At 40.7% G+C, this 12,557-nt stretch overlaps 1 protein-coding gene across 4 annotated transcripts in view; it reads left to right on the plus strand.

Annotated features, from left to right (window-relative positions):
- The window catches only part of xpnpep1 (X-prolyl aminopeptidase (aminopeptidase P) 1, soluble), a 98,348-nt gene that overhangs the window by 62,481 nt on the left and 23,310 nt on the right, over positions 1-12,557 (plus strand). For 3 of the 4 annotated variants that reach the window (XM_059947007.1, XM_059947008.1, XM_059947006.1), the window contains exons 16-17: positions 3,069-3,138; positions 6,532-6,705. In XM_059947007.1, coding sequence (XP_059802990.1) covers positions 3,069-3,138; positions 6,532-6,705 — 244 coding nt within the window. Of the gene's footprint in view, positions 1-3,068; positions 3,139-6,531; positions 6,706-8,348; positions 8,657-12,557 lie in introns of those variants that run through there. The other variant, XM_059947009.1, reaches the window with a different exon arrangement.

Raw genomic sequence — 12,557 nt, forward strand, 5'->3', positions numbered from 1 at the left:
GCACTTACGCTTGCAGGGAGAAGTGCCAGGTGGGAGATCTGTGTGGGAGGGACATGTGGACCAGGGAGTTGCAGAGGAAACGATCCCTGTGGAAAACGGAGAGGGGTTGAGAGGGAAAGATGTGCTTAGTGGTGGGGTCCTGTTGAAGGTGGCGGAAGTTTTGGAGGATAATATGCTGTATCCAGAGGCTGGTGGGGTGGTAGGTGAGGACAAGGGAAACTTGGTCCCTGTTGTGGTGTTGGGAGGACAGAGTGAGGGCCGAAGTGCGGGAAATGAAGGAGATGCGGGTGAGGGCATCATTGATGACGGCAAGGGAAACCACGATCCTTAAAGAAAGAGGACATTTGAGATGTCCTGGAACGGAAAGCCTCATCCTTGGAGCAGATGTGGCAGAGACAGAGGAACTGGGAGTAGGGAATAGCATTTTTGCATTTGGCAGGGTAGGAAGAGGTATAGTCAAGGTAGTTATAAGAGTCCGTGGGTTTATAGAAGATGTCAGTGGACAGTCTGTCTCCAGAGATGGAGACTGAGAGATCGAGAAAGGGGAGAGAAGTGTCCCAGATGGACCAAGTGAATTTGAGGGCTGAGTGGAAGTTAGAGGCAATCGATGAAATTGATGAGCTCAGCATGGATGCAGGATGTGGCACCGATGTAGTCATCAATGTAGCAAAAGAAAAGTTGGGGAGCAGTGCCAGTATAGATTTGGAGCATAGACTGTTCCACATAACCAACGAAGAGGCAGGCATAGCTGGGGCCCATGCGAGTGCCCATAGCTACACCCTTGGTCTGAAGAAAGTGGGAAGAGCCAAAAGAGAAGTTATTAAGTGTGAGCACCAGTTCCGCTAACCAGAGGAGTGTGGCGGTGTTGGGGAACTGGTGAGGTCTATTGTCAAGAAAGTAGCAGAGGGCTTTGAGGCCTTCTTGATGGGGAATGGAAGTGTATAAGGATTGGACATCCATAGTGAAAATCAAGCGGTCGGGACCGGGGAACTGGAAGTTATTGAAGAGATGGAGGGCATGAGATGTATCCTGGATGTAGGTGGGGAGGGACTGAACTTTGGGGGATAAAATGGAGTCCAGGTAGGCAGATACAAGTTCGGTGGGGCAGGAGCAGGCTGAAACGGTCTACAGGGACAGTGAGTCTTGTGGATCTTGGGGAGGAGATAAAACCGAGCAGTGCGGGGTGTGGGAATTATGAGTTTTTTTGGCTGAGGGTGGAAGGTCTCCTGAGTTGATAAGGGCGGTGCTGGTACGGGAGACAGTGGTTTGATGTTTTTTGGTAGGGTCCTGTTCCAGGGGTAAGTCAGAGGAGGTGTCAGCTGCCGTTTGGCCTCAGTGAGGTAGGGGTCCATCCGCCTTTGTCTGCAGGTTTGAGGGTGAGGTTAGGATTAGTGCAGAGAGAGTGGAGGGCAGTGCGTTCAGAGGGAATGAGGTTGGAACAGGAGTGAGGAGTGGTGAAGTTGAGACAGTTGATGTTTCGGAGACAGTTGGAGATGAAAAGATCGAGTGCATGTAGAAGGCCCGGGAGGAGAGAGGGTATCCAGGAGGACGAGGAGGGTTGAAGACAGGAGAAAGGGGTCATCAATCGGGGGAGAGGAATTCTTGTTAAAGTAGTAGGCTTGGAGATGTAGGTGACGGTAGAAGAGTTGAGCGTCATGGTGGGCACCTCATATACCATCTGGGTAGTCTCCAGCCCCTTGGCATGAACATTGAATTCAACAACTTCCGGTAATTCCCTCCCCTCCCTTCCCCCATCCCAGTTTCACTCTGCCTCCTCCTTCAGCTGCCTATCACCTCTCTGCTACCTATAGTGCTTTCCCCTTACATTCCTCCTTCATCTTTCTTGCCTATCCCCTCCCTGCTTCCCCTGCCCCACCCCTTGGTCTTTCCTCTTACTGGCTTTTCGCTTGGCACCTACCAGACTTCTCCAACCCGCCCTCCCCACCCCTTCTTTATAGGGCCCCTGACTCCTCCCTCTTCAGTCCTGACAAAGGTTCTCAGCCCCAGAGGTTGACTGCTTGTTCCCATGGATACTGAGTTCCTCCAGCTTCTTGTATGTGTTTATTGGACCCCAGCATCTGCACTATTTCGTGTTTAACATTCTACATCTCGTTGTTGTAGAATGTAGATCTCAGGGTGTTGGGGTATGTGGTGAGGGATGGGCCAGTTCAGATCACTGAACTATGGGACTTGTTTTGTGGGCTTTGGAACACTTTTTGTGGTTATTGTTTGTATGAAGTGTTCTTTTTCTCTGCACATTGGGTGTCAATGGTCTTTTTTATATATGCGTCTATTTGAGTTTCTGTGTTTTGGGGCTGCCTGTTAGGCGATGAATCTCAAGGTCACATGATGTATACATACATAGACAATAAATGAACATCGAGCTTTTATTTGCCATCTACTGATATCATCACTGTGTTAAGGTTTGGATTTTTAATGTAACTATTATGGAGTTGATTGGAATCTAATTAATTCTGCCTTTTTCCTTGTCATTCTTGACATGGCCTGTTGTTTTCCTTGTACATTTGGTCATGTCATTTTGCTTTGTCCCAATCTTAAATAAACATATCAAAATGTGTGCGCACATTGAAAAACCAATCATGCTCTTTACCAGTAAGGAATAAATTTCAAGACCAAGTGGCTCCCTGCTGTTTGCAGCTGCTGTTGTAACAGAGGGGCCTCTGTTTGAACAGCTGTATCTGCTTTTAGAACACTGTGAGTATCAATATACACAGTTGAATTGGTTTGGGCAGATCCAAGCTAATATCAGTGTTTCAGTATTAACGATATTCCCACTGACTGTCTCTGCCTGATAGTGCTATGAGGTGTTGGAACCTGGTGGATTCTTGCAGCCCACTCAATTTGACAAGGATGCTTCAAGGTTGTTAGAGTCAGAGTTAGAATTTAATGTGATGGTTGGTTTGTGTGGGGATTGACTGCATGGAGCAGGGTGGGTTCAGTGCAAAAGGCAGTAAATTTAGAAGAAACCTCTGTCTAATAAAAGTGCAAAACTGATGAACGGTTGTGATAAGATGCATTTTATCTGATCTTATATATGTGCCCTCTAGGAGTGCTTCACTTATGTGTTAAAGGGACATATCTGCCTGGGTTCAGCAATTTTCCCAAGTGGCACCAAAGGTAAGTTAGTTGAATGAATGAAGCAAAATCAAGACCAATTACTTTCAGCCATGAGGAAAAATAATGCACTGATCGATTCACCAGTCAGTGTGTAGGAGTGTTTTAAAATAAACCAAGGTATTGGTGAAATTTGACAGTTTGAACAAGCAGCAAATATCATGCCTCTTTCCTTTACATTTTCATAAATGTCAAATGCTGCTGTTCAGTATTAACTAATGGGAATTTTTCCAAAAAAGTTTATTTGGTAACTAAAAGTAAATGGTCAGTGTACCTGCAAAATAATATGCTAATGTTACTGGTACAGGGAATGTGAAAATACTTTGGTGATTACAGTGCTCTGAGGTTGTAGCTACCATGAATGGGAAGGCTAAAGTTCTGTTAACAAGAAAAGAGTAGGTAGTGATGAATTTCAAGTTCAAGTTTAATTATCATTTAGCTGTACATTAATATATCCAAATGGAAGAGCTTTCCTCAGGGGCCAAGGTGTTATCTATAAGTTAATTTATAGGATAAGTGCAGAGAACAAGTTCAAGTTTATTTGTCATTCAACCATGAATACAGTCAAACAAAGTAGAGTTACTCTGTGGCCAATATACAAACCCAGAAGCAGCAGGCACATGTAGCTCATATTAGATAGCAAACATATACAAGGTATCAGTAAAATAGTTACACAAAAAAGGTCCAAGATCCTGAGGCCATGAATGTTGCAACAGTCTGCAATTGAACACAGTGCAACTTGTCTTCTGCCAAGTGAGCACTGGGAGGCAGCACCAACTCCAGCTTGGCCCCTGAGCCACACCGACTGTGGTGGAGTACTCCTCTGACTTGGACAGTCGTAAACAGGTGACACTGCAGCTTGAGGCCTACTCCTCATTACGACTGAGGTACACAGCTCTCCTGTCGTCCGCCAATAAGTTAGTGAATTGAGCTTGCAGCATTCTACATTAGCAATGTCCGACGGGGTCTTGTGATCACAAGAAAAGTGACCAAGACTATCACTTACTGTTAGACTGCACACCATCTTTATGCACCAATTCCTTCGACATCTCTTTGATGTAGGCAGCAACACAATCCACACAAAGTCCTGTTCCTTCAGTTCCTTGGCCAACAAGCAACTCCCTGATGGGGTAGATCTGCAGTATTTTAAGTTCTTACTGTCTACAAGGTCTTACAATCATAAAAAAAATGTTTATAAAAGACAATAACTCTTCTGGTTGACAGCATAGAAGCCGCTGCAATGAAATGTGCTGCCAGCACAAGAAGGTTCTACTTATTGGTGGAGTCCAAAACTATAGTTGCTAACTGTCGAATTGATAGTAATAAACAACAAACAAATTCATTTGGACTGATTTGTCCGGAGTGTAGTGAGAATCTGAAATTTAGAATTGTCACAAAACAATGCAGGCGAAGATCCATTGTATGTGTGGAAATGTTGGTAGGTAAGTGGGGTGTGGGAGGAAGAAATACTCAGACCAGCAGATAGGATTGGAGTCTCATGATGAGCACAATGAAGATGAGACTACAGTTGCTGGAATCTGGAGTCACACTCAAAGCGGTGGAGGAAACTCAAGACCAAAATGTTGACAGTCTATTCCTCTTCATAGCTGCTGCTTGACCCATAAAATTAATGAAGTACTCTGCTACAGATTCCATCTGTTTTACATGTGAAAGTAGAATACTAGTTCTGTGAAACACACAAAATCCTGGAATAACTCAGGAATAAGCAGTCAATGTTTTGGACTGAGACTTTCGTCAGTTCCTCCAGCATTTTGTGTGCTTTTCTGTGAATTTCTCACATCCCCAGAATCTCGTGCTTATAATTTGGCAATTCTATGAACTGTATGTAATTCTGGTCACACAATTGAGGAGAAGTTTGAAAGCCTTGGAAAGAGTGCAAGAAAATTGGAGATTGACTATTTTTGCAGAGAAAGGCTGCAGAATCAAGAAGTTTTCTTCGTACAGCAGTGAGGGTCCAGAGGAGATGTCATTGAAAGGGTTGCAAACCAGATAGGAGACATTTAATATGGTAGCAAAAGAATTGAAGATTACATGAAGGAAATCCAGATAGAGTGCCAGCATCTGGAATTCATTGCTGAATGGTAGTGCAGGTACATTCTAATGGCTTTCAAAGTTGAATTGTATCAGTACTTGGTGGGAGGTAGGGATTTGATTGAGGGTAGTAGTGATGGGGTTAAAAATTGTAGCAGTAGCTGGGAAGGAACATGATGAAATTGAAGGTGGAAAATATACAGCTTACTACCTTTAGTGTTTTTGCAGAAAAAATGTATTTTGGTAGTTTCAAGAAAAAGGAGCATAACTGAACATTTCAGAAAAATTGAATTGGAATCCTGGTGTGGGAATGTGCTTTGAGCAGACTTCACTTTTATACAGGAATGCAATTGTATTAATCCTGCAATGATTTCTTACTGCATTTGTTTGGTGTACTGCAGACGACCAGTAGCCTGGGGTTCTGCATTGCCAAGGTGTTGTTTCAGCCTTGCCCCAAATCTAACTGAGGTCAGATGTAAATGTTCTCTTTCTGTACAGAACTGAAGGTGTCTGGGTTTTCCCCTCTTGATGTAGTATGCAAATAGAGGTGATATTTTGGGGAATTAGGAAAGCTAGGGTTGTCCTCACTCAGAGCAGTAAAAGCTAATGAAGACCTTAATAGAGATGTTCATAATCATCCAGTAATAACAGAATGATAACAGAATAACCACAGATAGCCTCATTTGCTCAAAAGAGGTGAATTGAGATTTTTTTTTTTGCATGTTGTCCAGCGCTGCTCTGACTAAAGAAAAGCAGATTCAGTAGCAACTTTTATAACTGAATTGAATAAATAATCAAAATAAAATATTGCAATAATATAGAAATACAGGCAGAGTGTGTGATGAAGGCTGAAGGTAGTGGTTTCAAAGAATTATCAAAATTAATTAATCTGATTTGTGGACATAGTGAATTATAGAACCTTAGAAACAGCAGATAGAGCTCAGAGTTGCTGCAACAGTCTGCAAGAGGAATTCAGTGGGTCGAACAGCATTTGTGGGAGGAAAGGAGTTGTTCGCGTTCAGCTCATAATCCTGCATCAGGACCAAGAATATCTGTCATTGTAATAAACAGCTCCTTCTGACCTGTTTTACTATGCCTGATGATCCTGTAGTTTTGCCAGTACAGTAGACCTAGATAAATGAATCATCTATCTTGTCATGTTTCTTTCCTAATGTTCCACGGTATTGCACTCATTTGATCCAAATCCTCTGGGAATTCCAAAGTGCAATGTGATGAATTGATAACTCCTCTCAAACTTTCTTGCATGTGGCCACTTTCTATATATGGTTGGGTATGTAGCTAATTTCATTACATTTACTTCTACTATATGTTCATTTCTGTTAGGACACCTCATTGATTCATTTGCAAGAGCCAGCCTTTGGGAACATGGCTTGGATTATCTTCACGGCACGGGACATGGAGTGGGATCTTTCCTGAATGTCCATGAAGGCCCTTGTGGTATTAGTTATAAAACGTTTGCTGATGAACCTCTTCAGGCTGGAATGATTCTGAGTGATGGTGAGTAAAGTTGAAATACAACAAGTAATGGTGTCTGTATCTGATCATTAGGCAGGAGACCAGAAAAAGAATATGACAACAGAGTTCCAGGGGTGAGGAGTTCGCAAGCCCCTGCATTGGGGTCAGGTAAACCTTTAAGCTAGTTTGCTGGCTTTCAATACAAAACAGCTTGGATTGTGCAAAAGTTAACTTCAATGAAATATTTGTCAAACTTGTCACCTTTAACAGTAGAAAGTGTATAATGACTCCTATGAACAATAGCTAGAGTACTCCATCACTCTTGAGTTGCACACTTACAAGTGAATGCTCAGGGTCACAGTCATTGCACTGAGATTGTCAGCAACTTCTGGCTTTCTTGTGTGTGCTACTTAAACATGGAAATCAGGAGGCTGGTGTTAGTAATATGCCAAGTTTCCATAGGATGCACATTGCAGCTTTTGTAAATAGATCTGTTATGAATCACTGATAGAACTTCAACTATACCTAGTTTTCACTTGGAAAATTAATTTTCAAGATTCAAGATTGTTTATTGTCATTCTTCAGTATACAAGTGTGAGGACGAACAAAATGATTGTTACTCCGGATCTGACGCAGTATTAAAAAACCCTTAAGCTTGAAGAACAAAATAATAATAAGAGAAAAATTTAATAAATATAAAATTAGTAAAATTATTAAAATTAATAAAACACAATATACTGAAATTGCTGACTAGAAACTTTGAAACACTGCGAATTTAAAGCTAGCACCATTATTGGGAGTCAGAGAAGCTGTTGTGTCTGCGTGCTGCCATTTTAGAATTGTTTACATAGGATCCATATTGCATATGGATTAGTTTTTATTTTGTTGTTTTAATCTTTTGCCTTAATCCCATGTGTATGACGCAGACTTTATTTTAATTTGCATGCACTGACTCAGATATGAATGGTGCTCTGTGCTTGTTACTTTCTGATCAGTTGATCAGCATGCCTATTGGTTGACTAATCATGGATTGTCATAGGTCTTTAAGGTTGGCATCAAATTCAATGTGGCATTGGGGGTAAAGAGTTCCATATTCTACAATTTCCCAAGATCTTCCAAGTGGTTCTTTCAGGTCAGTGAAAAGGATAGACCCTTCATTGACTTCATAAGACCTAGTCCTCAACGCCTCCTCGTGCAACTGGATTCTTGATTTCCGCACTTGCTGACCCCAGTCAGAATGGTCTGGCAGCAGCATCTCCTTCATAATCACCGTCAGCATTGGTGCACCAAAAGGCTGTGTGCTTAGCCTTACAGTAATAATATTAGTGTGAGTAGAACAGTGAGCCAAGTACTGCTCAATTGCCATATGTAAGTTTACTGATGTTGGCCAAATCAAAGGTGTTGATGAATCGGCATAAAGGAGGGAGATTGAAAATCTGGTTGTATGGCGCTACAACAACAACCTCTCGTTAGCTTAACGTCAGCTTATTGCATGTAGGAGGAAGAAGCTGGGGTTCCAAGAGCTGGTCCTCATTGTGGGATTGGAGGTGGAACAGCTTTGTGACTCTAAATTCCTTGAACCTGCAAGTAAGTGCCATATCAAAGAACACACAGCAATGCCTCTTCTTTCTTAGAGGTTTGTGCAGATTTGGAATGTCATCTAAAACTGTGCTAAACCTCTATAGGTGCACTGTGGAGAGTATACAGACTGGTTACATCAGAACCTGGTATGGAAACACCGATATCCAAGAACGGAAAAGCCTACAGAAAGTGGTGAACGCATCCTAGTCCATCACAGGAAAAGTCCCTTATCATCATTGACTACATCTGCAAGGAGTGCACCCATCATCAAGGATCCCCACCATCCAGGACATATTCTCTTTTCATTGCTGTCATTAGGAAGGGGGTACAGGTCCCATACCACTACGGTCAGGAGCAATTACTACCCTTGAAGTTTTAGGCTTCTGAACCAGAGAGGATAACTTCAGTCACCTGAACCCTGAACTGATTCCACAATGTATGGACTCATTTTCTCAGTATTCTGTATTTACTTGTTAGTTTATGATGAATATTTGCTTTTGTTTGTATTTACACATTGGTTGTTAGTCTTTGTGTGTAGTTTTAAATCAATTCTATTTTATTTCTTTGTTCTACCGTGTGCACTTGCAAGATTATGAATCTCATGGTAGCATATGGTGGCATATGTGTACTTTCATAATAAATTTACTTTGAGTGTAAATATCCAGGTCAGCAAATATTTGCAGTGTCAGTTTTTGCCACCAGATGTCAGCATATCTCATACTATGAATGACTAAAAGATTGTTTATTGAATGTGGAAGATATCTAAGGGCTTATGTTAGCTTGACAACAACTTTAATGCAAAAATGCACTTGATTTTATTTAAAAGTGAGTTCCATATAGAAGGAAAATTTGTTTCTTGTCCAGCCTTTCACAAATAATCAAAGGATTTATAATTAACACAGTGGTCTCATGTTAGTCAGTTAGGAATCTGACAAGTGATTGGGGTGAAAGTAAGTTGATCTACTTCAAATTAGATTTGAATAATTCATTATATTATTGTGAACTTTTTAATAATGTTGCAGGGGTTTAGTGATAGTAATTAGGAAAGGGGTCTTGTAAGGAGGATTCAAATTTACAATTAGCAATCTATATTAAGTTCCTCTGAATTATAAACCCTTTTTTTCTGAGCTTATTTTCAAGAACTAAAGTTAATGGTTTCAATCAGCTTAATGTAAGTGTGTTTCTGGTTGAAACTGTAATAACAGTATATGGACTGAGCTGCCAGCGAAAGTAGTTGAGGCAGGTACAATCCCAACCTTTTGTAGCCCAACGCCCCCCCCCCCCAAAGCACCGTCATACTTGCCATTGCTCCTCTTAAGCACAATATACTTTCCAGCGCCCCCATATTGTAAAAACATGCTAACATGAGAAAAATGATTCTGCTTTAAATTTTTATTTGTCTTTAAACCTAGCTTACACAGGTACCTGAGCACATACAAGAGCTTTGATATCAATGAGATCCTTGAGCTTGGTGGTTTTTAGCAAGAGTTGAAATATCTAGTTCAAGTTGTGAGAGCAAAAGCCTTAAGTCCCCACGCGTAACAAGTCCAAGCAGTTTCTGTATTTTTTGTGAGTGTGTGGTTCACTGTACTGAATCCTCTTTCAACAAGGTAGAAGGATGGAAATGCAATAAAGAACAGTTTGGCTCTTTTCCAAAGACCACGAAACTTCATATGACAGTGTAGTCACATGCCATAAAAGCCAACCTTTTTGAAAAGCATTTTTGCTTCTTTATAATTCTGAATTTTTGATAATTACTTCTTGTAAGCTCTCTTCCTATTCTTCCGCCTTGCAAAGAAATGGGTTAATTACCCAGTTCAGAATTTCCAGACCATTCAAGTCCTTGAATCGATTCTGAAAATCCTTTTTCAGTGATTGCAGGTGTAAGCAGAGAGAGTGCTATACTATTTCATGGAAATAGTTAAAAATGTATTAAAAAAGACAAACTGCTGTTTAACTGAATAACAAATTAGAACACTAGGTACTATAAAACTGTAATTGCTAATAGTTATCGACAGAGCAATTCATCCAGTGTATGCTGCCATCTTTCATTGACTGTAAATGGGTAAAATTAGTGCAGACACCTAGTGCGGATAATGGTCTACTTTCAGACAATGCTTTTGATGATTGCATCATCCAAATCTTCATTTTAATTGAAATGTTCAAGATCATTGTCAATATCTTCAAATTCTTTGTAGTTCCTAACTTGTTAAAATAGTGAAATCGTTTCATTTTCATTCTCAACATTTCTGGCGCTTCCAGACATGAAGGCTTGAAACCGCAGTAAGCTGAACAGTTTTGAATTGTCTTACTGCTAGTTTCTCACCAACTATCAGTGCCAAAATTCATTGCCTTTTGAACACCAATATGCAACTGGTGTTATTTAAGAACTGTTCATTCTAAGCACAGTATCGTGTTTAACAGCCATAGAAATGCACATGACTGATGCTAGTTAGAAACTGTTTGGCAAGTCTCCCTGTCCCAAATAAGCATCTCCCCTGAAAAACTGTTGGCCCAGTTAACCGGAATTCACAATATAGGTTGAGTGCCCTTATCTGAAATTTCGAAGTCTTCCAAGATCCAGATTTTTTTCAAGCGCTGTTGTGACATCACAAATGGAAAATTTTACAAAGCACTGAGAAGGTTCCCAGACAATGCACAGATCTCTGAACATCTCGGGCAGTTCTGAAAAGTGACCTCACTTGTGTAATGAACAGAAGTTAATGAAAAATAGAAAAATGCTGCATAAAGCAAAAAATGAAGTTCTGGATCATGTATTGAAAGAATACATTCATCAGCATTGGAGTGAGCATGTGTCTCTTAACATGTCTCTGATCATGAAACAAAGTCCAAGAGCAATGAACTGAAGATAATATGATTATTCATCAGGCTGGTTGCAAAAATTTAAGAAAAGGCACAGCATTAAATTTTTAAAGATTTAAAGAAATTTTAAAGATAAAGCGACAGCAGATCAAGATCCAGCAGAGGTATCTATTGGAACACACATGCAAAGATAATCACCGATGAACATCTAACCCCAGAACAAGTCTACAATGCTGTTTGCTTTTATACTTCACATAAACCTAAATTACAAGCACAGCGTGCTGTAACCTTTAATCAACATGCAGCATCATAGGTGGAGACCGAAAGCCTGTCGTCGTTTCTGGTTGATCAGCAGCTGTTTCATGTATTCTCCCAATGCTGCACATGTTATATTTGCAATATATTAATGGTGTGTAATAATATTTACTGTTAAGTACATATGTGTAGTGAACAAGTGTAAGAACCAGTAGCACATAAATTCAGAATCATTAATGATAGTGATACCAAGCTATCTCACTGTACTTTCTGGCCCCAAGTACCTTGGACATGGGGTGCTCAACCTGTATATTGATGGGAACATTGGGCTGGTTTTTATTGTCACATGTTCTGAGTTACAGTATCTTGCATAAGGAGCAAATTACTATACAGCACATTGAGGAAAAACAAGTTAAAACAATAACAATGCACATTGAAGTGTAACAGCCTCAGAGGAAGTGTAGTGTAGGAAGCAAAATGCTGGATCATAATGAGGGAGATTGAGGTTAAGTGTATATCATATCATCCTAAGAAATTATCTTAATAGTCTTGTAGAAGCCGTTCTTGAGCTTTTGGTAAAAACGTTCAGGCTTTTGTATCTTCTGTCCAATGGAAGAGGAGAGGAGAGGATCCCCTGGATGAGCAGATCTTTGGTTATGCTGACTGCCTTACTGATGTAGCAGGAACTGTAAACAGTATCCATGATGGCAAGGCTGGTTTCTGATTTGCTCAGCTGTCTCCACAGCTCCTACTTTCTCGCAGTCACGTCCAGAACGGTTGCCATACCAAGCCGTTCTGCATCCAGATAGGGTGCTTTCTATAGTACATGGATAAAAATTATGAGTCAATGGAGGCATAACAAATATCTTTAGCCATCTGAGGAAGTAGCAGTAATGGTGAACTTTCTTGGCTGTGGCATCTACGTAGTTGAACCAGGATAGGCTATTGGTGATGCCCACTCCCAAAAATTTGAAGCTGTTAACCTCATCACAGGAACATGTGCACTCCTCCCCTTCTGGAACTCATTTATTTTACTGACATTGAGGGAAAGTTTGTTGCCATGACTAAGCTTTCTATCTTCTGACTTGTCATTATCTGGAACATTACAGTGGTGTCATCTGCAAACTTCTCGATAGAGTTAAAGTAGAATCTGGCCATGTAGTCATGGTTGTACAGGAAATAGTCAAGGGTGGAGGATACAACCTTCTGGAATACCAGTGTTTAGAATAATTGTT

Source organism: Hypanus sabinus, chromosome 22 (assembly GCF_030144855.1).
Source record: "Hypanus sabinus isolate sHypSab1 chromosome 22, sHypSab1.hap1, whole genome shotgun sequence".
In the NCBI taxonomy this organism is placed as follows: Eukaryota; Metazoa; Chordata; class Chondrichthyes; order Myliobatiformes; family Dasyatidae; genus Hypanus; species Hypanus sabinus.